Source organism: Callorhinchus milii, unplaced genomic scaffold (genome assembly GCF_018977255.1).
Source record: "Callorhinchus milii isolate IMCB2004 unplaced genomic scaffold, IMCB_Cmil_1.0 Scaffold10, whole genome shotgun sequence".
Taxonomy (NCBI): Eukaryota; Metazoa; Chordata; class Chondrichthyes; order Chimaeriformes; family Callorhinchidae; genus Callorhinchus; species Callorhinchus milii.
In genome coordinates, this window is record NW_024704751.1 from 8929011 (window position 1) to 8953562 (window position 24552).

At 44.2% G+C, this 24552-nt stretch overlaps 1 protein-coding gene across 1 annotated transcript in view; it reads left to right on the forward strand.

Moving 5' to 3' along the window:
- Positions 1-24552, forward strand: part of smg6 (SMG6 nonsense mediated mRNA decay factor) — a 146669-nt gene that overhangs the window by 25754 nt on the left and 96363 nt on the right. The window contains exons 9-10 of the mRNA XM_042338403.1: positions 9831-9892; positions 20023-20168. Of these exons, the coding sequence (XP_042194337.1) occupies positions 9831-9892; positions 20023-20168 (208 nt within the window). The remainder of the gene's footprint in view (positions 1-9830; positions 9893-20022; positions 20169-24552) is intronic.

Genomic DNA, 24552 nt, shown 5'->3' on the forward strand with positions numbered 1-24552 from the left:
CTTGTAATTCTGGGGGAAATTCCATTTGGGGAGCACTCAAACATTTGGGCAACATAACGTTTGTCTCTGATAGCCCGCGATAGGATGTCTGTAAATTGGTTGTAAATGCAGAATAACTTACACACCTTTGTTCAGCATGACTGCAAGGAAAAGAATGCACTTTGATGGAGTTGCACTCACTTCAGCCCTGAGCATGTGTCAGGCTGCTCCTCCTGAGTTCTATGAGGCATTATTACAGTATCAGTTTCCTTTAGCTTACACAGTTTTGATGAAGAAAAATGTGTATTACTTGCCTTCCGGCATGGCACTCCGTGTGCCACCTGTGCCTAATTTATATAATGGTGCACGGACTGATTGGGATTTGGGAAGGTTCTCAGTTACAGAGAAGACCCTGGATTGTCAGTGAGCCTCCGGGGAGAGGCTGTGACTAGCAGCGAGCAGAGAGAGGCTGGGGTAGCCTGGAATGTAAGCTGTACGTTTCACCCACATAAATAGTCACCACTCTTTATTGTATATCTTGTGAAGCACTTTGAGGCGGCTCAAGGATCTGATAAGGCGCTAATGTATCATCAATTCACCTTACCATATATACTGCAAAGTGCTTTGAGACGAATCGAAGATGTGGTAAGGCGCTGTATCAAATGCAAGGATTTTTATTGTGTTAAATGCAAGCATTTTGATTATTAATATAAATACTGCCTTCTGAACTCTTTCCAGAAAAGTACTGGAACTGTTTGATGTCACTGTTAATTTAATGCCCAGCTAAGTCTAATTGAAATTCTGTCCTTGGAGCTAGAATTCATTTGGTTTCAACATGGCCCCTTTACATCAGTAACACTTTATGAACCCAGTAATGGTTACCACCTGTAGATTGATGCCATGTTGAACTGATCCTACTCACAAAGTGCAATGTGATTTCTTCTGAAACATTGTCACCAACACGGAGCTTTAAAGAAGTCATTACATGAGGATTCTCCAGGTTGAAAAAGTCTTTTGAGAAGTAGAACACATTGTAATTGTTTTTTTTTAAAAACATTACTACTGTGTTGGCGAGGGAGACAAGACGGACATTTTGTCATAGTAACTCAGGGGAAAGGACTCCAAAACCAATGTGACTGTTTTCCTTGGAGCCACTTGCAGATTTTAGCAATTCAAGCTTTTATAAAGTCTCGTAAAGACTGCTCAATCAGATGTTGAAGCACTTGCTTCACTTGGGCGGGATTGCTTTAATCTTTAATGCTTCTGGCTGAAGCACTTGCTACCTAAGCAGCCAAGGAAGGCCTTTTCCTGTCTCTTAAACATGTATCACCTGCACTGTGTTGGTCCAGCAATGAGTGTCCTGCCAAAGCTCGTTCTTTGTTTGCCTGGACTACGGAAAGTGCAAGTTCAGCTCTTTGTTATTGAGAAAACATTTTTTGATTGCAAACCCAGTTGAAGCTTCAAGGTTCCTGTTCCAGGATAGCGCCAGGGTTTAAAAATAGCAGAAGAGAGGAAGAGATCAATAAAGCTGTTGTCTTAATGTACTGGTTGTTTGTGAGGACAGATCAGCCATGAAGTTGTCTGGCAGGAAAGACTCCCTCGCATCTGTTGAATTTGCTAGTCCTGGATTTCTGTGGTTGTGCAAGCCTGACCTGTTCAGTCACCACAAGAAAGAATGAGGTGTCATCCCTATCAGTATTTAGCCATTGTTAACAGCGTTGCTATCACAAACAGAACTGAGACTTAAAACCTTTCTATTAATATCTAAGATGATTCAGAATTGTGGAAAATTCTTAATTTCCCTCGTAATTTTTCTGCAGTTTCTAACAAGTGCTCTTTGTTTTGAATATAAGCTTGATAACTTTTCAAGAGATAAACAGGTTAAAAGCACCACACACAGCAATACACACAGTAATTGTCATTCCCACTGTCTCCAGCTACATCAGACCAAGTCTCCATAGAAATATACTTTGTACGTATTCATGGTGACCATATCTGATTGTTCATGGCAGGCACAGTGATGTGTGTCCTGTATGAATCGTATTCTATAGGTGTTCATAAAATAATCGTTCATGTATTTATTATAGCGCCATTCACGTCAGGAAAACTCAAAGCACTTCACAGGATTTACTGTAAAATGCAGTGGCTGTACTTTGTAGGCAAAATACACATATGACAGTAATTCGCACGCATCTTGGCTGCCACGTTTTGTAGGCAAACGTGGCAACCAGCATGCGTACAGCGATGTTCCACAAAAAGCCATGGATCAGATGAAAGTACACTTTCACCCACAAAAATATACATTCAATTCACTTAGCAGTGTATACTGTGAAATGCTTTGAGACCTCTCAAAGACATGAAAAGGCACTATAACAGATGCAAGGATTATTATTATTAATGATGTGCAGTGCTTGCTTGGGTTGTGTTTCAGTTCAATATAACTAAACTGCTGCCTTCTATCCCAAATCCAGTAATACTTTATTAATTCAGCACAGTCATCTAATGTCAGGTCACTAATCCCACTCTTTGGGTGCTGATACTTTTATGGCCTAGAACTACCTGAGTTTCTTACTGCCCGTGGCTTGGTTTCACACTTCTGAAAGAACCCTTGAGTCAGTGTAGTTTACGGCATAATTTGTCTTGTATGTTTCCGACATGAATGAGATGAATACACCTCATCGCTTGTGTTTAGTCAATCTTAGAGGTTAAAGTAAGTTACAACCTTTTATCTCCTTCTGACGAAAGCTTTGAAATGAGTACTTCCTACCACGTGTTATTTACTGGCACGAGATTTGAGGTTGGGACAGGGTTACGTGACAGGAGGTTGGGACAGTGACAGAATTCTTTGTATTTTGCAGTACGTTGCTAGAATATTCATTATCTAACATATACCAAATTATCTTCATCTTTAACAATACATTTTTTTAAAAAAAGAATAATTGTGTCGCTCAATCCACGACTGTTTGTGAGACAGTGATGTGCGCAATTGGCTGCCGCGTTTTGCCCACGAAACATACAGTGAGTTCACTTTGCAGTATATGCTGTGAAGCACGTTGAGACGACTAGAAGACATGAGAAGGCGCTATATCAAATGCGAGGATTATTATTGCTACAGGATGTATACCATACTGGTTAGGGGCAAGTGTTTACAAGATACTGATGCATTGAGGGGTTCAGATGATGCTCCAAACTGAGAGAAGCAAAGCATGCATCATCAGTTGATGGCCTACTAACAGGTCTTTCTTCTGTGGAAGCTGGTGGTCAGTGGGAGGGCGGTGGAGTCTGTTGGTTAGTGCCTGTATGAGGCAGTCCACACGGCCAAAATGAAACCTGTGCACACACCCCAGTGGCTCAAGAGCAAATATATATGAGCATTATTTTATGATTTTTTTTAAAAAAATTGTTTGTTGTGGAGAAAGGCCAACGGATGACTTGGAGTGAGTTTGAAAGGCTGCATTTTTTTGAAAAGTCTTTTCAAAGCACAGGAGCAAAGGATTGAATGTGCACCCAAACATTTTCATTTATTTGGAACTGTTTCTGAGCCTTTTGGTTCTGGCTGAGTGCCATGTAAAGGGAAGGTGGGGGGTGTTTCACAAGATCAGGCTACTTAGACCAGTGGCACAAAGGCATCAGTTAAGCAGCAAAATCTCATTGAAAAATAACAATTAGTGTTGCTTTGCCCCCAAAAAACACACATTATTCAATGCATCTTACACTATATGCTGCGAAGCGCTTTGAAGCATCCTCCTGACATGAAAGGCACTGTGCCACATGTAAGGATTATTATTGCAGTACGTAATTGAATTATTTTCCAGTGCTCTTCGGAAAGTGTTTCCAGTACTGATTGCACAGTTGTTGATGCTACTGAAAGTGTTTTTTGGTTGTGCGAGTATAAGGTGCACAATAACAGCAGAGCCCGGTGTGACACAGGTCTGCAGTGAGACCTCTCCATGCACTGAGTAAGATGGACATTCTTCTCGTATGTTCTAATATTTAATGATGATCCTACTCCTCTGTATTTTCAGTGGCTGCCGCCCTTAATGGTATTGCCTGGCCTAGTAAAGCTAAGAGTCTGATCTCTCGAGCACTGAAATGTGGGAGACCTGAATCATCCACACTGTGTAATATTACTCTCAACCACTTTTAAAGGCCCAGGGATTTCATCAATCTGTTTTTTTTTATTTTAAAAAAAAAGCTTGAATTTCCTGCCTCACACCAATTTCTTCCCCCCTCTCTTGCCTCCGATTATATCTCTAACATTTCACCCCGTTTAAGCAGTATTATTGAGCTCTTATTAATCTCAATCAGATACACAAGAAAGGGGATTTTTTTCTGAGTTCTTGCAGACTTCTCTGAAACAAAGTAATTTCAGGAAATAATCGACTCTGATGCTTTTTTAAGTGTTACTGAAACTGTCTAGTTGTGGCATTGACTTTTTTTTTAAAAAATTGCGTTCTTTTCCCAAAAGGTTTTGCCATTGCGTCTTTAATGTAATATAAAAACAACTCATTTAAATTATAATCTGTTACGTGGATGTTTGCTGAGTTTCTACATTTAGGCATTTGCTGCCCAGATTACATGCACAGTTTGGCATGTATTGTATTCTGTGTAAATTCTATGCATCTGTGGACTGTTGTTGACTTCATAATTGTCTTTGGGACATGGCTAGTTGTTTGTTTGCAAAATACTGTCACTACACTTCATAGTAAAGTTCTGCGAAACGTTTTAAGATGTTCTCGTGACGTGAAAGACACTGTATCAAAATGTAAGGATTATAATTACCGAAGTAAACCTGGTCTCCTGAAGATTTATCATCTTAACTGTGCTCCTCTCTAACTGGCAAGGGGTGCTGGAACACTTGTCTCACCTTTGGGACCTGGGTTTGATTCCTGGCTGAAGGAAGAAAAGGTTCTCTCTTCCAAGTTTATAAAGACTATAAGTCTGGGGCTGGTTTCGACCCACTTTCTGGAGGATGAAAGCAGAGAGCACAAACTTCCTGTAATTCATCACTGAATTGGCAGCCTCACTTGGAAAGAACAGACAGCAAGGATAGGTGGTGGGGGAAATGGAAAGTCACTGGAGGGAGGTACTCTGCTCATCAAGGGTGAAGATCCAAAAGATCTTTGCTGTGTAACTAATTCGCTCACAAAGTATACAGTCACTACACTTTACAGCACGTTCTGTGAAGCGCTTTTGAGACCCTCGAAGATGCGATAAGGCGCTATATCAAATGCAAAGACTTATTAATTATCTACGCCGTTCTCTATCTGTCTCATCCAATCCTTCCAGTGTAGAGGTAGCTTTGCTCTGTATCCCCTACATGATAATATGTGACCTGGGAAAGCTCAGCATTGACACTTGGGACAAACGGTGGAAAAGTATTTTGCTCCACGTTGCCGTCACTTTCTGTTTGTTGCATATAAAGCTCTGTGTCAAGTGATAGAAACCAAGGTTTTTTTTTAAAATATAAAATGTTGCTCTACAGGTTCTCCCAGTGGATAACCTCCTGGTGTAGAACTGAGTCATGTGCAAGCTTGCAGGTTTTGTCCTACTTCTGCTTAGTTAGCCATTGCTGCCCGATCAGCCAATGTGTCTGCTCCTGCTGATCTTTACATCCTTGATTGACTGTCCAGCGCTTTGGGACATGCTCCCGACGTGAAAGGTGCCATACAAGTGTAATTTGTGAGGTTGTTGCCTGCCGGTATGCTGCCTGCCTACAGGCGAACATTTCAACAACAACAACTTGCATTTATATTGCTCCCTCACACTGGGTAGCGTCCCAGAGCGCTTGACAGTGGTGGAGCACACCGCCGAGCCGGGGGGAGTTGGGAGGTGACTGTAGGCACGGTCGAGGAGAAAGGTCTTCAGGCACGATCTGAAGCTGGGGAAGGAAGGGGCAAGGTGGAGGGATAGAGGAAGAATCTTCCAGACTTACCACATTTGTACAGTGTCTTTCACATCGGGTGGATTTCCCAAGGCGCTGCACACTCGGGGATTTGGACCCGAGCAGGGGTTGATTAGGGAGGGTAGAAGGGCGACCAAAGGTGTGGTCGAGAAAGGATTGATCGTGCTGTGATGTCCCCACGGTCAAACATCCTGCTGGCACTGAGGATCCAGCCTGACAGGAATGCGCAGGCCCAAAAAGGACAATTACCGTCCATCTGGCTGGTCTCAAAAAAAGTTTAAAAAAAACACAATTTTGAAAAAATAATAAATAATCCTGCACTGCTCTATCTCTCGTATTCCCAAATTAAATTACACAGTAGCAAAGGAATGTACAGGACAGAAAGAGCCATCAGAAACCATCTGAAAGTTTAATAAAAATAAGAGCTAAATGATTTGCCAAATTAGCTATCGAATGCGAAGTGAAGCAGAGTCGCTAAGGTGAGATATTGGGGAAGGTATCTGTGTCCATGGGGCTATACCGCTACATATTTCATTGACAGCTTAATTTGTGACCAGTTGATCATCTCACCGCACATTGGAAGAGAGAAAGAGGAGAAGCTATTCAGCCTACACAGTCCAGCCTGTGGCGCCAAGCACCCGTACCTGGCCTAGCCCACTTCATGGATGTTTGCAAAGCGCAAATTGGCTGCCTATGTACGCCCGATCACTACACTTTACTGTAAATCATGCAAAGAACTTTGAAATATCTTGATGACCTGATAAATCATTAGATCAAATGCAAAGATTATTCTCCTTCCTCGTAACCTGTCAAAATGTCTTCTTTTCAGTATCTATCCATCTTCACAAATCCATTAATTGATCCTTATCGGTAACTGGGCGATGTTTCCCCCAAATCCTAATACTCTGTGAGAATTCCATTCCAGCCTCAGTCCTAACTGGAATACCCTTATTTTTAATTCACTCGCACAGTTAATATGCCTATTAGCTTGTTTCCTGGGAGAAACTAGATTAGCAGCAAACGGGTAGTTCCCAAATAGATTGCGTCAAAGCCCAGTCAAACCCCAGCAGAGGAAGTGCAGGGTACTGGGTGCTGCAATGATTTGACTGGTGTCACAGACAGTTCAGCTTGTATCATGCGCTGTGTGACCCCGGTCAACTTAACCACTTCTGAAGTGGTAAGACTACCACGACTCATTTCAAGAAGTATTGTTGGTTTCCAGTGCTCTCGTATCACTGTGGCCGACCAGAGTGTGTGCCAGTTTTAAGTTGGCTTGGTTACACACAAAACCGCAAATGTGGCCCGGGGACGTGACAAGATCCATGCAGCACTGGCGAATATGCACGTTGGAAGAAACGTTTTACAGTTCGTATCAGCCAGCAGCAATACCACCTGCTTCAGCTTTTCAGTCGTTGCACTAACATTGCAACAAAATGGAAGCCCAATGCTTTTTCGCCCCCTGCCCTCCCCCTTATTCTTCATATTGTTGATGTTGCTATATTTATACCTTAGCGTGTTTTATAGAATGCACGTGAAAGTAATTTTTGTCCTATGTACAACCCCCACCCGCCCCCCCACCACCACACACGCACACACACACACCTACACATCCCCATGTAAGTGAAACTCTGTGTGTCAATAGGAAACAAAGCTAACTCCTGGTTCCACGGCTGCCATTGTTTAATTTAGGCTCTGCTCTGAAACGTGCTCACTTCCGCACTGTGTATGGGGCTCTGTAGGGCAAAACCCTGGTGCACTATTTTCATGTTGCCGATCAAATTATATCTTTGAAGAGTTTTAAGTAGAAAGAATGAACGTAGCGTTCTTATTGTGCCTTACGTGTCAGAGTGATTTCTAAAAAAGAAAAACGGGCAAATCAGCAGCGGCTGTTTGCGTGCCAAATTCTCACTAACCGCCGTAAGCAGTTTGTCAGTCAGGGAGCCGGGAGAAACCCCCTTCTCTTTTCGAAAGTATTGTGAGATCTTTAACCTTTCGCCCACAAATATATACAGTCAAAAAAAGAAAAGGCAAAGTCCTGCAGATGAACAAATTGGAAATTGACATATATAATAATCTTTGCATTTGATATAGCGCTTTTCACGAATTCTAGACGTCTCTTTACAGTCAATTAACTTTACGGCATATTCTGCGAAGCGCTTTGAGACATCTCAAAGACGTGATATATTGTGCAAATGCAAGGAATATTATTATAATTATATCCACCTGTTTAAGCTGACCTTACCTAAGGGCTCACTTGATACAGCCAGTCGATGCTCAGTTTAGCACTGAACCACAGATGCACTTGGTTCAGTAGCCAGTCTGTGCTAAGTTAGCTGATCTCAACAAGCAGCAGTGAAGCCATTGCATTTTGCCTTCATGCCCTTAGGCCATCATTCCTGAAAACGTTTATCAGTTGACCTGATCCCTGTTGGAAATTGAAAGTGTTTAGGTGCAAACAAGAGCGGGTTTGGGTGTGATTACCTCACTCCTCCCCTAAAATCGGAGATTCTTATCTTGGTTTCACCTGAATCATTGGACCTCAGGTGAACAACTATACCACCCCTGGGTTCTGGGAGGGGGAAAATCAGTGTAAGCTCCCGATGAGCACGCAGAGATCCCTGCTGGAGGGAACGCCGGTATGGATGTTGGGTGGTATCAGGGCAGGGGTGTGAAGCTGCCCATGGTTGAGCAGCTGTGTACACTGCATTCAGGAGGGGAACACCTGGTTGATATTCTTCCTCCACCCCCAATCTAACTCAGGATACAACTAATGATTGTGCCCAACTGCTCCCCAGTGAAGATCTTGAACTCACAACATCTTGGGCTGTGTGGGCTAATTGTATCGTGGGTGGTGCCATTAACCACTAGGTCACCGGGGCAGCATTTTGTTCTGTTTACTGATGCAGCCAGTAGCTTGTTTAAACTTCACTGGAGTCTCAAAGCTAAATACAATCTAAAATAAACGTGAGAAAGCAAGTGGCTACGCTGTGTGAATTTGTACCAAACCAGTCTTGCCTGTTACCCAGTATGAATCACTGTTTGAGAGCAGGCAGTTTCTGCTAACGTTGCTGAGCAACTGCCAGGGAGTGAGAGTGGGTTGAGGGGTAGGTTGTGCCTGGCCTCTCCAAATAGCACCAGACCAGAGATTGGGAAGTCAGTAAAAGTTTGTGGTGGCTATGGAGCTACTAGAGAAGGATGGTGACGATGGCATTCTGTCAGAGAATTGCCCAGTGATTTGAAGATGTGCAGCTCGAGCTGATAATTTGCTTTGTCTCAAAGCCCTCCTCATGATATACTGTGAATTAGATTGACTGTGTATTTGGTGGGCCAAACCCACCAAATATTTGCCTTGATTGCAGCTGCAACAACACCAACTTGCATTTACATAGTGCCTTTCACATCAGACGGACACCCCAAGGCTCTGGACGGACGAGGGCTTACACACAAGATGCACACTACCGCTCAGTGGCGTGTCTTGACCTCGTTTCTACAGAGGGATTATTAATCTGATGCAAACTGCGAACAAATGTCTTGCTGTTAATGCTGACCTCCCCCCCCCCCCCTCTTTCCCCTCCGTTTGGGCAATGGACTCGGAGATCAGACCCCGTATGTCATGTCAATTTGGGGATTGCAGAGCAGATGTAGTGTGAGGCCGAGTGCCAGCAGAGGGCAGCTCAGAGTCACGGTGCTGCACCGTCGGGGAGGCTTGGCAGGAGCCGCGGGCCTGTGTGACTGGGCACGTCTCCTGCTCCGAGCATCTGCTTCTTGCCACCGAGCTGTGGTCATGCTGTCCTCCGTCTCAGATGCTTGCTGCTGATAAGAACATGCTGTGTGTAGATTAATTGTGTGTCTCTCTCTCTCTCCCTCTCTCTCTCTCCCCCTTTCTCTTTCCTTCCCTTCCACCTCTCCCACCCACCCACCCACACCCCCCCCTTCCGAAAAACAGCTGAACAAAAGATTTATCCTGAATTTCCTCCATGCCCATGGGAAGCTGTTCACGAAGATAGGGTAAGTGCAAAATACTTTTTTTTCTCTCTCTCTCTCTCTCCCTTGTATATTAAGGATGACACTTATATGGTTCCTCAGAGAGTTTCATTTCCTTCGTAGTGTTGAAATTAAATGTTTGATGCCAGCAGTTTTAAAACGAGCTTGGGCATTAACCCTTTCTGCGCTGTTTCTCTGCGCTTGTAACTGCTTGGCAGGAACATGGCTTCCAGGAGGGAGAGGCTGGCGTTTTTAAAACTTTGAATCTTGTGACAGGCACCAAACCTCCGTTCATCAGGACACGTTGGAGGATGGAATGGGAACCTTTAAATAATAATAATCCTTGCATTTGATACAGTGTCTTATCAAGTCTTCAAGACGTCTCAAAGCGCTTCACAGAATATACTGTAAAGTGAATTGACCGTATTTTGTGGGTGAAAAAATCCCCAAGCCAGGTGATGGTGTTAACTACAGTGAATGGACACAAGTTGGTCTCCAACAAAACAAGACATACCTTGAGCTATGTCTCCTGTATTCCATCCCCAGGTTGTGAAAACTTAGAGACTAATGCATAGGCCACAGGATGCTGCAAAGTGAGAGCGTTGCATGTTAGTTTGCTGAGTGGTAAGAGTCATAGGTAGTATTTTCTTCACCAGCCGATTCTCTGGGCTCAGGCATACACTCTGGGGAGCATTGTGCAGAGGCTCAGTGCTTGCCTACAGAGAGAGACATCAACATTTATATTTACCAGAAGGTGCCTGTTATCTGATGGGTGTCACAGACAACCACTGTTGTTCTTGCACTGAACTGGAAGCTGCCTGTTGGCAAATGAGACCCGGCTTTTTATACTGGCCAAATAACAGCCCTGCAGTGCTGCCTCTCAAGATTGAAGTGGACGAGCCACCCGGCTTGAAGTCTTCCCCCCTGCACCCCCCCGCCTCTCTCCCTCTCTGTTATCATTACAGTGTGTTAATTGGTTCCTCTCTGATCACTTCAGTTCTTGCAGCCTTGCTAATGATGCTTCTAGCACCTACCATGTGGGCTGTGCACACACACACAGTAAGAGGAGAAGCATTCACCTGATTTGCCCCACTGTTATTGGATCGCTCCAAGGGGACACATCTCTACCTTTACTAACTTGTCTTGGTCGCCTTTTGCTTCTGTGGTTTGTACTTTAGTACCATTGATTAGAGGGCTCCTGGGGAAGGCATTTTATGTTCAGCTATTCATGATGCGATCATACTGATGGAGTTAGAGTCTGCTCTACATCCATCTGAATTCTCTATTTCACTTGTCTCCAGCAATCTCTGTATCACATAGTTGTCTGCTGTATCTCACCTGTACCCAGCAGTCTCTGTTAGAGGGGAGAGTATTACCAACTGAACCAGGCTTATATACCTATGAGTTGGGAGTTTGGCTACCCAAGCCTTTTGAAAAACATACAGAAAACCAGCTCCCAAATTACAACTGAATTAAATAATTCCGCATAATCTGAAATTGAGATTGTCTTAAGAGTAAAAATAGGTGGAATTTTGAGCACCTGGATGCTGCCGTGCTAGGGTGCACATAAGCACTAACAAAGCAGTTAATGTATTGTCCTATGAACATTTTGAAAATGTCTGCTTAGCCAGTTAGTCGGGTTAGTCTGAAAAGACAACTTATTCTCATGAAGCACCCAGCAGTGAACACAGGTTTTTAAAACGTCAGCCATTCGAACAGTGTCGAGAAAAACCCAAGAATGGGAGCAAAAAGCAAGACGCTTAAATTAATGCAGTGTTTGTTTTAAGTTTAATTTCCCCCTCAGTATCCCTGCTGGTGACATAGGCCCAGTTCACTTCCTGATCATATCTAAATACAACATATCAGAGTACAATAATATCCTGCTGTTGTCGCCCATCTGCTCAGTTGGACCAACATGAAAAGGAGCCACTTTGTTTACATTATATCCATGCTGTTAATACACTCGACTCCACTCAGCGAGCAGATCTGCAATCCGAGCACAGTGGATATGGGCATTTCTGGGTCTCTACTGACGTGTACGCTGTGAGCATTCTGAACCAGCATCATTGCTTTAAGTACTTAGCACTGTTTCTTTACTCAATGGCAAATTTGATTAATTCCTGCGCTATTGCTAAAGGCAGCTTTGATTGTAGGGTCAGAGCTGTAACATGAAGGGCGAGCCCTGCCTTGGGAAGAACTGCTGCTCACCCCAGAGGTGATCTTCAGAGTTGTGGGCCGTGTTTTTTAAAAGCTATCAACCCTCCTCAGTTTAACAATGGAACGCTTCTCCCTCTTTCTCTATATTTCCGCCCCACCCTCCAACATGAAGACAAGATTCAAAACTCTCCCAAAACCTGGTCAATAAACAGGGAGTGAATTTCACAAAACTGTCCGGGGTAGGGGAGAGAATTACATTGAAGCTTCTCATTGAAGTGGCTGTGTAATAGTGGAAATCTGTACCACGTTCACAGTCAGTAATCTACTCTTCTGGCTAATTGGCCTGACTGATTCAGAGCATCTCTACTGATCATTGGCAGCTTGCCTCGTACACTCAATAACTTCAATGGCAGCGGTAGCAGGGAACCAAGCCTGTTGCGTCTGTTTATTACTCTGCCATCCCTTGCTCTGCACATTTCTGAGACCCTGACTTGCAGCTCTGGGATGCAGGGATGGTCAGCATGTCTGGCTCTGAAATCCAAACCAATGAAGACAAAGTCAAAAAGTCTGAACCTTCAAGTCTGCGAAAAAGTATCGTAAGGGGTGAGATATTGCAAAGTTCTGTCAAGTTCTCAAAGTCTGCTTTACACAACACCCAGCATTAAAAATCCACAGATTCATAGTGCTGCACATTCTTGTGCCAACCTGCTTCCCCTCACAGCAGCGGATGGTTGGTTTGGATCTTAATTGTTGCATTCAGAGCATTCCCAGTCCCGGATCATTCCCAGTCTCGGAACATTCGTGGAAAGAGCTGGGTCAGGCAGGGCACTTGGAGTGAAGCTTCAGCTTTGGGTCAGGAAAGTGCAGTTGTGAAGCTTGAGAACAGTGGAGCTGAGAGTTTGCGGGTACAGGTGGACATGTAGATTGATAGGTTGACCCTGTTATAATGTGGTTATCTGGATCTGTTTGTTGTTGGTGACATCACTTGTGCAAGTGAAATGCCACTGACGGCATTTTTACATAAATTGGCATCAATGGGGCTTCCTACGCGTGGCAGGAAACAATGTCAGGGACATTCTGACTGTGGGACTTTTTTTATGGACTTGTCATTTAGACTGACACTCAGAGCAGTTCTGGTGGAGCACTGCATTGTCAGAGGTGCCATCTATTGGAATAGGCATGAAGCCAAGATCCAGTCTGCCTGTTCGGGTGGATGTTAAAGATCCTATGACACTGTTCAAAAAGAAGGGAGTTTTTTTTTATGGTGCTCTGGCCAACAATCCCTCTAGATTAATTCATTATTCATTGAATGGCTGTTTGGTGGTGCAAACGGCTGCCACGTTTGCAGCAAAGGTCCGAGTTTTTTTGCCTACAAAAAAGTCACTGCCCATTACAGTAATCACCCATGAAGTGCTTTGAGACGTTTCAGCTTGATATGGTGCTATAAAAATGCAATGTTTCTTTTTTACCCAACAGGATAGAGATAGGCTTCAAACGCAACCTAAAGGCTACAGTAAAGAGTCCCCAGAGGCCTTGTACCTACAGTGCTTGAGCAGCTCTATATCAGTGACTGCCTATTATCCCCAATCCTGTCAAGGAGAGGTGAGGTGTAAATAATGAGAGGAGGGGAAGAAAAAGCTGGAAACAATAAAGGGAGCAAATGAAACACAATAAAACGAAACGATTAAAACCAAGAACTTGAGAGTGCGAAAAACCAGGAGAAAAATCAGAGAGAGGAAGTGAGGAACCCTGAGTTTAAAGCGAAAAACCAAAGAAATGCTGGGAAGGAAATAATCAAATAAAAGGAACAAGAGAGATGTTTATTTCACTAAATGTGTTTTCGTCAAACACCCCTGACACTAAAACCCTCAGCCATTATAAATTGTGGTTCAATTCAGAAGATTTTCTGCAATTCTAAGGTTGCTGCAGCACATGTTAGGAAAGGCATGGTTAATCGCCTCATGATCAGCAGCCCAGTGCTGTTGTCGGTGATTACCACTGGCAGCTCTCTGGCCTTCACATTATGAGTAGTTTAGGAGATAAAGACAAAGCCTCCCACTGTCTTGGAGTCTAATCTGGAGCAAGCTCAGTGATAATGTTATGATAAGCAAAGATCATGTGCTGATTCAAGGACCAAAAGTACTCACACAGAGGTAATGCACATGGCATCTTAGCACTCGGAGTGCTGAAGGCTTTTGGTTTAACCCCGTGTTCACTGACAGACGTTTGTAACTTTTGAGCCATTGTGGAACACCAGGAGAAAATCAATTCCGCTCCTAAAAATTCCCAGTCAATTAGAGACCAGCAGGAAAGTACAGAATATTCCCCAGCAGTTCAGAAATGGCAGCGTTATTTCCCTGCTTCTAGTGTGCTGAATCTGGTGCCTGAGCAAACGCACCAGCTCAGCTTTTAAGAGGTTGAAAGAGTATGTGATTTGCACTCAAGGTTTTAGGGGTAGTGTTTGGCTGTGAACATGACTCAATGACTTCACCTGGGACTGCAGGTGCCGCAGATCCATGGAGGTTCCATGAAAGTATTTGTTTCACTGTTGAGATGGATTGTACTTGGCTGGGTTAGAAGGGTCAGTAATGCGTCTGCTGCAGCTCAGGGGATGAGGAGCCAACAAATGTATTGAGCACCAGATGTGTGCAGCACAGTCTGGTTGTTTGTGTGTGTCTGTGTGTATGTATGTATTGAGAGAAAAAGTAAAGTATGAAAGGAGGTGCAAGATTAGAGTTGAGAGGACTTCTGGCGATTTTTTTGGGGGGTGAAGAATGTTTAATGACAGTTAGTATGTATGGGGGGGTGATGTATTTAGGGGAAAGTGTGAGGGGGATTGGAGTTGAGTACGTGGAGGGAGATGGAGTGCATGTGTATAGAGGGCTTTAAGATTGATTGCGGTTTTAGTTCAGTCTCACACTTAGTATTTCTAACCTGCGATGCTTCAGTGGGGAAAGAACATGTGCCATTTAAACAGTTACAAGAACACAGTGGGATGATGACACCCTGTGAGATAGAGGAGCCACATTCTACTCACCGACAAAACAAAGTAAATTCTGACAAGATTAATGCTCTCAACGACTGGGTATTTGGTGCATGATAATTGGCTTCAAATGCGAAGAGAATTAAGTTAGGAGTGGGATTTCTATTCAAATCCAAGTGGCTCAATCTTACTGAGGTTAATGGTGGCTAAATGAGAAAATCCACCATCTAAATCCCCCACCCCCCCACTTCTCATGAGTTTTTCATTTTCTTCTACCGGGTATTTTTCTTCTAATTTCCTATGGGCCTGAAGGTATTTAATTTCTTCTTGCCTGTTTTAGCAGGGCATTTTACCACAGAAGCCTGTCATCCAAGTTACCATTATTCATGTCCATAGCGTTCTTGATATTGAAGCTAATTGTAGTACCTCAAGTGGTGCTCTGGTTGAGATTAGTTATCTCAGTAGAGAGTGGGGGGATACAACTTATCACTCAATACTACTGTGCCTATGTCCACTCGGCCAAACCTCCCCATCACCCTCCACCCCCCCCAACCCCCCCTCAGAATTTCCAGTGGTGGTTACCTATTAGCACATTGTTCAGCATATGGTGGTTGAATATAACCGAATGGTGTAATCTTTCTATTTCTTGGAACATCAGAAAGGTGACCTCAGTCAACCAGCAAAGAGGCTGAGAGGCTGCAGATCATTAACCCTTCAAAGCCCGCTGAGGCGAATGCAAGCAACTCTGGATGCCAAAATTTGCTCAAACTGTGAAAGTGCTTACAGCACATCCCGGAGGCTGACTACATATTTGAGCAAGTGGGAAATGAGGTGGTGGGTGTGTGGGGGGTGGGGAGAGAGTGCCAGAGAGGCAGTCCTGGCATAGTCTGCTTACCAATTTCTGATGCATGAATCTTCTTGGCCAAAGCAACACTTTTGGACGACCTAGCAAGCAATATCCTAGGGAATTAAATGCCAGTCCCTGTAAAATGTAACCAGATTGCAGAGTTATGCAATTTTTACTTGTGGTTTTGAAATCAGTGCTCTGCGATTTAGTAAATGTTTTTTCTCTGATTCAGTCAATGGCACATTTTAATATCCAATGTGTCCTGTTGTATACAAGATGGGGGCATTACAGAAAGACACTCTCGGTGGTGTGCTTTTTTTTTCTTGGCCTGGTTTTTAAAAATGGGCAGATTTTGGAGTTGGCAGAGGCCATTTGGAATTGACGGGGTTAAAGATGCAGCCTATAAAATGTTGGCTGTGTGTAGACCAGTTAATTCTGTTTACCAGAATACAGCCACGGGCACAATACAGTAAGTCGTATGAAAAGGTACATATTGGAGAGAAAACAAACTTTAGGTTCAGGGTGAGTGTGCCCAGACCGCCAATCATTCATTTTAGTCTGTATGTATGGGAGGCATCTCAGCCTCTGAAGCAGCTTCTATAGCCTCGTCAGCCGATGTCATTAGGTCAAATTCACCACACGACTCCCACTTTTTTTTAACAGTAGGTAAATGGGATGTCCAATGAGCTTTGGGATGTCCTCCCGACGTGAAAGGAGCTATACACATGTAATTTGTTATTGGGCACACTATGGAGAGCACGCCACCACAACAACAACTTGCATTTATATAGCACCCCTCACGCAGGGCAGCGTCCCACAGCGCTTGACAGTGGCAGAGCACGATGCCAAGCCAGGGGGAGGGAGGGAGATGACTGTAGGCACGGTCGAATAGGAAGGTCTTCACTCCTGGGCTTTGGACACACTGTGGAGAGAGCACTGCTCACCAGGTTGGGCACGTGAGGAGAGCAGTCCTCACTGGGGTCTGGGCACACTGTGTAAAGAGGAGTCTTGGCTCATGGCCTGGACATGGTGTGTAAAACGTTCCCCTTCTTCCTTCCTTCCCCCTGCCCCAGAGGATTGAGGGGTAAGAGGAAATTAGAAAGGCAGATTGTCGAAGGCAGCAAACTGTATCAAAATACTTGACTTAGCTCTGTCTGGAGTAGGCAGAATGTTCAGGTCCGGATAGATTCTTTGAGGGCTAAGCTTTATGGAAATGTCATGGGGGAAATCAGGAAATGGCAGCACATCAGTCTTCACAAGTGAAGACTTTGGACAAGTTCCAGATCCAGAAATCTTTAACACATGTAGGGGTCAGTTATCTTGTGTTATGAAGAAACCTAACGCATTAAATATCTACAAGGCACCTGGACCAGATGGGATACACCCTGGAACACTGATGAAAATGAGGTTGTGGTTAGCAGTTTCGGGAGATCTCTTAAATATGGTATAAGTATCGAGGTTGTACAGAAGAATGGAGTATGGTTCATAGCAATGCTAGGTGGAATAGACTCCCTCTCTAGTTAATTTTTATGCCTCTATTTTTTTTTCCTTCTTCTGTATCCAGTAACTTGTGCTGTTGTACAGTTCCACAGGTGTCATAAACTCCCCAGTACGTCATCCAAGTTGTCATTCTTTAGATGTGAGCCTTGACAATGACAGTCACATTGTGTGTGTGTGTATGGGGGCAGGGGGCTTTATAATTGAACCTGTCCTCCACTGATATCATTCATTATCTGCAGTGCACACATTCACAGTCTGCAGCTGGTGTCACCCGAGAGTGATCAGGAGTGGAATTCCTGCCCGATTTTAAAACTGTTTCTAGCCCAGGTACAGAGCCACTGAGGCCACAAAGGGTCCTCGGTTATGTTTCCTTGTCTGCTGCGTCAGCTCAATTGAGCCCGAGCAATGATCGAGACACTGCAGTTAATGTCAGTGTCTCCCAGACTAATGAGGGTAAATTGGCCAAGATTCCTGCTCCTAATCAGTAGAGAGTAAGGTTGTGAGTCATTTTGTGTGGATAAAATGCAAAGGCAGGATTCTGCTCAGTTGTGATGCCTTCCAAGGTCAAGTAGACTGTTGGCAACTGGCTGTGGGTTTCGCATGTGCCAAATGGCGACTTGGATGAGGTATTGGAGTTCTGATGGTTAAGGGGGAGAGAATAGGGAGAGGGGAGAATAAGGCATTGCACTCCTGAGCAAAGTACAGCTGCAGACGTTTCACAGGGAAGTTGGTTGGTTTACACATTGGAATTTGGTGCTTAAATTAAAAGCCCTGGCTAGGAATAAAATGGTTTACTGCGCTACTGAAATGGTTTTTTAAGTTTATAGTCTGCCTAGACCTGCTGTGGCAGTGTCGTATAACTCCACAGAGATTTCGGTTGGGAAGCGAGTGCTTGCATCAGTATTTCTCAGTAATGAAAGTGAACAGAAATTGTGGATAAGAGCTCCACTGCTTGGACCAGAACTGCATTTTGATCCGGTGTGCGTTCATGTGAACTCAACTGCACTTGACAGCTTGGCAGCAATGTGTGAGCTGGAATTCACATCCGGCTACAGAGCGCTAATGCTTGGCTGGCATCAGTCCAGGTTAAGTGCAGGCACAAACACAGGTGAGCCTAAACCAGATAAACACTTACCTTTGAAGTGCTTGTTACTGTTGAGCTGCGGGTCTTGCCATGGTTTGAAGTTTGTTGGCGAGGCAGTTGCTCTGTGATGATGAAGGATGGAATTTATTTTAATTTGTTTTATACATATATACCGTGTGTGTATATATATGCAATATATATACAGATCAAAATAAAAAACCTGGCTCCTCAGCCAATATTTCCATTACGAACGAATGGAACATCAAAGAGTCTTTCCGTACCTCTGCCTGCCTCGAGGTGTGGCATTGTGACGCTCCTGGGCGCTCGCTTCCTTTCCCGTCAAGTGATGTGACACCAGACCCTGTTCACAGCATTGAAGTCGTTTGTCAGACAAAGAAAGAAAACCTGTTTTCCTGGGAAAAGTGGCCACGAGAGGCCAGGATGTGGCCAGATTTAACAACACCAAGACTGCTGCTTCCACCAAGGACCCAGAGATCCTGTGTAGCATCAGCCGCTCTGCAGGCACAAGAAACAGTGTTTACTGAAAGTGTTTCCTATCTTGGCGGGAAACGGGCTTTTGTGAAACAAATGTATACGAATGCAAGGGAGTGGTGACAGTAGAACTTGCCCAGTGGGCAGCATTCCTGCCAAGATGGACCCGATTCTTTGAACCTTAACTAACTTTCCATCTTGTCCAGAATTCCTGGGTGGAAGTGGAGCCACCGATTGTTTTGCACAGGACAGACACGCTCCTCTGCTCCTGTGACCAGCGAGTCTCACTCTATCAGTACCGATACTGGGAGCGTAGTATCAGTAAAGAAGAAAACAAATGTTTTTATAGTCCTTATCCCATCCCAGTGCCTCAGTGTTTTATAGTGATTACGGTCAAGTGTCTTTTTGTAGGCAAGTGTGCCAGCTATTTTGTACACAGCAAGGTCCCACAAACAGTCATGAGGTGAATGACCAATTAATCTGGAGGATTGTTGGCCAGGGCCTCAGGAAAAAAAATATTCTTTTTTTCTATTTGTCATGGGATCCATCTCTCACAATCAGGCAGGTGTGAACTTGGTTTAAGGCCTCATTTGAAGGGCGATATCTCCCAACAGTCCAGTGCTCTCTCTCCCAGTACAGCATTGGAGCGAGTGTCAGCCTGGACTATACACTCAAGTGCTGATGTGGGGTTTGGGTGCACGATCGTTTGACCCAGAGGTGAGAGTGCTGCAAACTGAGCCACACCGACTCCTAACTGCAATGTGTTCTTACTGATGCGAGCAAGTGGGGTGAGGGGTGGGGGAAGAGAGGCAGAGGTTGGCCAAATTTCAGAATTTATTGCGGGCTTATCTCGAATTTATTGCTGAATTCTAAAGCTTAATTTCTGTGCACACAGGAAGCTACCTTCACAATGAACTTGTACAAGACGTCTCATACAATTAGGTGTGACTTCCTTACTCCAACAGGCAGGGCCTGTTCAAAAAAAAAGCAACAACATTGAGAAAGTGATGAGGCAGGCATAAGATTCATTAACCTGATGATCCATCGGTTGAAACCGTGACTGAAACTCTGATTTTCTCTTTCCCTGACAGGATGGAGAGCTTCCCACCAGTGGCTGGAAATGTCCTCAAGGAGTTCCGAGCACTTCTTCAGTACAGCCCTTCCCCCATAGGAAACACCCGCATGCTGCAGCTCATGGCTATCAACATGTTTGCTGTGCACAACTCGCAGCTGAAAGGTGAGGTGCATCTCTTGTTTGCTAGCCACAACCCTCGGGTCAGTCACTGACCAATGGCAAAGCCAGATGGTTTGACATTCTACTTCACCTCTTGTGGTCACTGTGTACTTTTTCTCATTGTGGTGGACGCTTCTTTTGACATGTCCGATATCCAGCACCTTGGAACATCTTTTGATGTGAAAGGCACTATATAAATGCAATCTGTTGTTCTTAACCACTAGTTTACGCAACCATTAAAAGGTGGTCCACTGAAGGGTATTTGCCTCTGACTATGACCCAGTAACCCAGACAGTTGGTCAACTTATCTCTCAATTAATTAGGACACCTTCTAAACTCACTGTTGCCTTTGGCCAAGGACAGAACTGTGTTTGAATAGGCACAGAGCTACAGGCTGTCTGTGGGTGGGTGGGGGCCAGGGGTGACACAGAGCTGTAGCAGGTTTACGTGGGGTGGAGCAGAGCTGCAGGCAGCAGTGTAGGCTTGGGGACAGAGCAGGTTGATGAGCAGCTGAACAATAGGTTAACCCTCTTCATTAGAGCACTGTTGATATAGGGTCAATCCCACCCTTTTTTTTCCAGTTCTGTGACCTGCTATTCACATCCTGGCTGCAGCTGCTTAGACTCCAGTAGTTACCCCAATGCACACTCTGGGTTCCCCAATCCTTGGCTCTTGCCAACCTGAGCCTAATATTATTAGGAATGAGGTAGGCAGGGTGTGTTCCTGCAGGGGCAGAGTGCACTTCCATTTCCATGCGTAGGTTGTATACATATGTGAGGATTATTTCACTTCCAATTGATTTCATTTTGTCTATGTATGGACTCATGTTCATGGGTCTTACCTACGATATGCACAGTGGCTTCATGTCCTGCGTGTAAATTCGGTGCCCAAATTATTAATGATTGAGTCTTCTTTGTTGCTCTAGCCACCAAAATCTTAGCGGTCACATCTGGAGTGGCAGCTTACATTATATGTAACCTATTAAGGTTTTAGTCCTCACCCTAACACCCCCCCCCCCCCCCCCCTCCCATCCATGCATGCAATAGAACCTGTGAAGCCTTAACAAAGGGAAAACCTTCACTCTGGTTTAGAGTCATTTATCTCTGCACCTGTTGTATAAACTGGAAGTGAGCGAGTGTAACCAGGTCTGCACTTGCGGAATAAACAGGACATTCCACTTTTCCCCATTGCTTATCCTCGTTTTTTTCCACATCTGGGAATGATAGAGTTCATATCTCAAATGATCATTACGTTCATATACAAAAACACTTGATTCATTATTACAATGTTTAAAAAAGTTTGAAACCAGCCTTCCTTCCCTCCACAATGCATTACAATGGTGAACCTTCTCATATTGTCTAATTCTTGAAGGGCGAAGCGCTCCTTTTACTGCATTTTTCTCCTCTGCCCTCTGATTTGTCCTAGGTTATTAACCTGTTCTGAGTTGTCTGGCTATGCCATTCTTTGACTACCTTCTAGAAGAGATGTGGGGATGACTTCAGTTATTCAGTTTTGCTCTTTCTTCCTGTCTTGCAATGCCTCCATTTACTGTTGCACCACAAAGACTTGGCTAAGATTTAAAGCTATTTGTGTTTTGACAACTGTCAATTGGTGGCAGCCCCTCCTTAATGGAGTGTGAACAGCACTGCGTGGCACAGAGCAATCTTATTTTGGGAGGAAAAAATATTTCTTTTAGGGAAAAATAAAGCCCGTTGTAAGAATCAATGTGTGATTATGATAGCAATAAACGTAGGAATCCCAGAGTATATGCAGCAAAAAATGGCTCCTGCACACCAATAAACACCCTGGATGGAAGCCAATGTGTTTATTCAGTGTGCAGCAGCAGCCGTTTATTGCCGTGTACACTCTGGGATTCCTCTGTTTATCACTTCATTTTCACTGCTTCATTCAGCCAACTAGCACCTCTACCATCACCCTGCAGTGCTTTATGTGAGCGTCTGCTTCTGACTGAGGTGCTTGGAGTTTAGGCACTGCAAAATCTGGAGATCAACCTTTCGCTCTGGGATGCTACCCTGCATGAGGGATGCAAGTTGTTGTTGTTTCGTTCACCTCTGCACTTTTCTGACTGAGCCTATGGCACTGAACCCTCTAAAATCACTGCTTACTATATGTCTCCGTACATTAATCGATCTCACATTTCCGTTAGCAACTCACTTAGTATAGACATGTAGAAGGATGCTTTCCCTGGCTAGAAGCAGGGGCGCAGTTCCGTGAAACTTTCAGCACCAGATCTCACGTGCTGTTTCCACGGCAAAAGTGTTTTGATGTGGAGAAAAAGTTCAATTTGTAGTCAGCTGTGCTCAATTCAGTAAATGGGGGGGTTGGGGGGGTTCCTGTTTTTTTATATATAATATATAATGTTTCAAGTTTCTGGAACTAAAACCATATCTTGTGCACAAATTTTTCTGTTATTATTGTATGAAATTTACCATCAATCATTGACCATTAATCACTCGAGATGCAGCACCCTGCACAAACACTCACCATATGCTGAGGAAACACATGGCAACAGAGGGCACCCAAGAGACATTGTGGAGAGCCACAGCCTGGCTTGCTACACGATCTCAGGATCAGTGTGGTGCTTCTCACCCACCCCCCATACTTTTTTTCCCCCTTTCTCATCTCATTTGTCAGTCCCAGTTTTTTAATTTTAATTCCAGCTCAAAACTGGCACTCATAGTGTTAAACATCTGCGGAAAAGCTCCACACTGTGGGCTGATAAAAGCAGACATGGTGCAGCTGGTATAAGACACTGGTGGTTTCAGTACTGCTGTCTGTTGGGATTTGGTGTCTGCAGAGAGGAGAGAGAGAGAACGGCTGGGGTGGCAAGCTGCCAACACTGGTTAGCTTGCCCCCACTTTAGTCATTTCTGGCCAGACATGGATTAGTCTAGTGCAAGACTCTGGGCACTTCACTTGTTGGCACTGATCGGCAGGATGTGGGATTTTTTTTTCTCTCTCTTGGCTGACTTTTTTACCTCTCTGAGAATTTGGAGGGCTATGAGATTCACTTTTTAATGTACAGTTTTCCTCGAATAGCGCTTTCTGCTGTGGCTGCTTATTAATAGATTACATATGTGGGTCTTAGGTTTACATCAGTTTTGAAATATTTTACGTGGGACCGAGTAGATTTCCTCAGGAAATTTTTAAAAGGATATTTATTAGAGGTACAGAGAAGAGGCTTCATTTATATTCGATTTGATTTAAAAAAAACAAAACATTTAGTAGCTAAATTAAAACTCATTATCATACAGTGTTTTTTCAGGCACTTTAGCGAAAAGTTTAATTTGGCTGTTGGGGGCCAGCTCTTAAGATTTTGGGGGCAGTTTGCAATGGCTCATTGCTCAGATCAGGAAGCAGAGTTGAGTAGCAAATCTCTGTTGTGTCTCCCTCTAACCTCTATTTTCTTGCCCCCCCCCCCCCCATCATGTTTTTCCTTTCCTGTATTTCACCCTCTTCACATCCTTGGTTCCGCCATGTGCCGTTTCTGCACGAGAGGAGTAGCAAGTGTGGAGTTCGTGGGCCCTTGCCAACACCCCTCTCTTGTCTGTTTTGTGAGGAGATCTACAAGGTAACAACCTTGCTTATCATTCACCAACACTGTTCTCTCCCTGCTGCGGGGGAAGTGCCTTCCCCACAACTAAGTCGAGGAGATTGGGAACTCTCCTTGCAGCCCGGCTGTGACGGCTCAAAAGATCATTATAAGTGCTGTGGTGTGCTGAAAAGCAGAACTGGTAGAGATCACTGGAAATGAGAGGATGGCAAAGAATTCCAATGGGCACAGCAGTATTGATATCAATGTAGCATTACTTTTGGTTATTGAAATGCTGGTTATGACATGATCCTAAATTTAGGGGTATCTGCTTTCCTAGCCAGAGGAGCTGAGATCTGGACAGAAGCGTCGTTGGGAACAACAGGAAACTTTGAATCTCATTGAAACTCAACGTTTAATCGAGGGAGTGTTAACCATTGTCATCTCACCGATGTAACAGTTGTTTCTTCTGGTCCATTGCCAAAGTTGTCGTTTGAAAAATTCTGTGATTCCTCCTTTCCACCACTCTTCCGTCCTGATGATTCACTTGCCAGCTCTACCAAATACAAAGCTGACCTCTCTGGCTCACTTTTTTCCTTTAATCTTCAGGATCTTGGCAAAGAACTTGCCTCCATTCTGCTCTACCATATGATCGGCATCATGTATTAGCCTTGCCTCATCCGTCAGACACAATAAGGTCACTGGTCTTGATGATATCTCTCCTGTGAGCCACACGAGAGGTACTTCTGAACTTAATAATTTTTGTATTCGATATAGGGCCTTATCGCGAAACATCCTAAACACACTTTACTGTGAAGTGTAGGTAAACATCAGC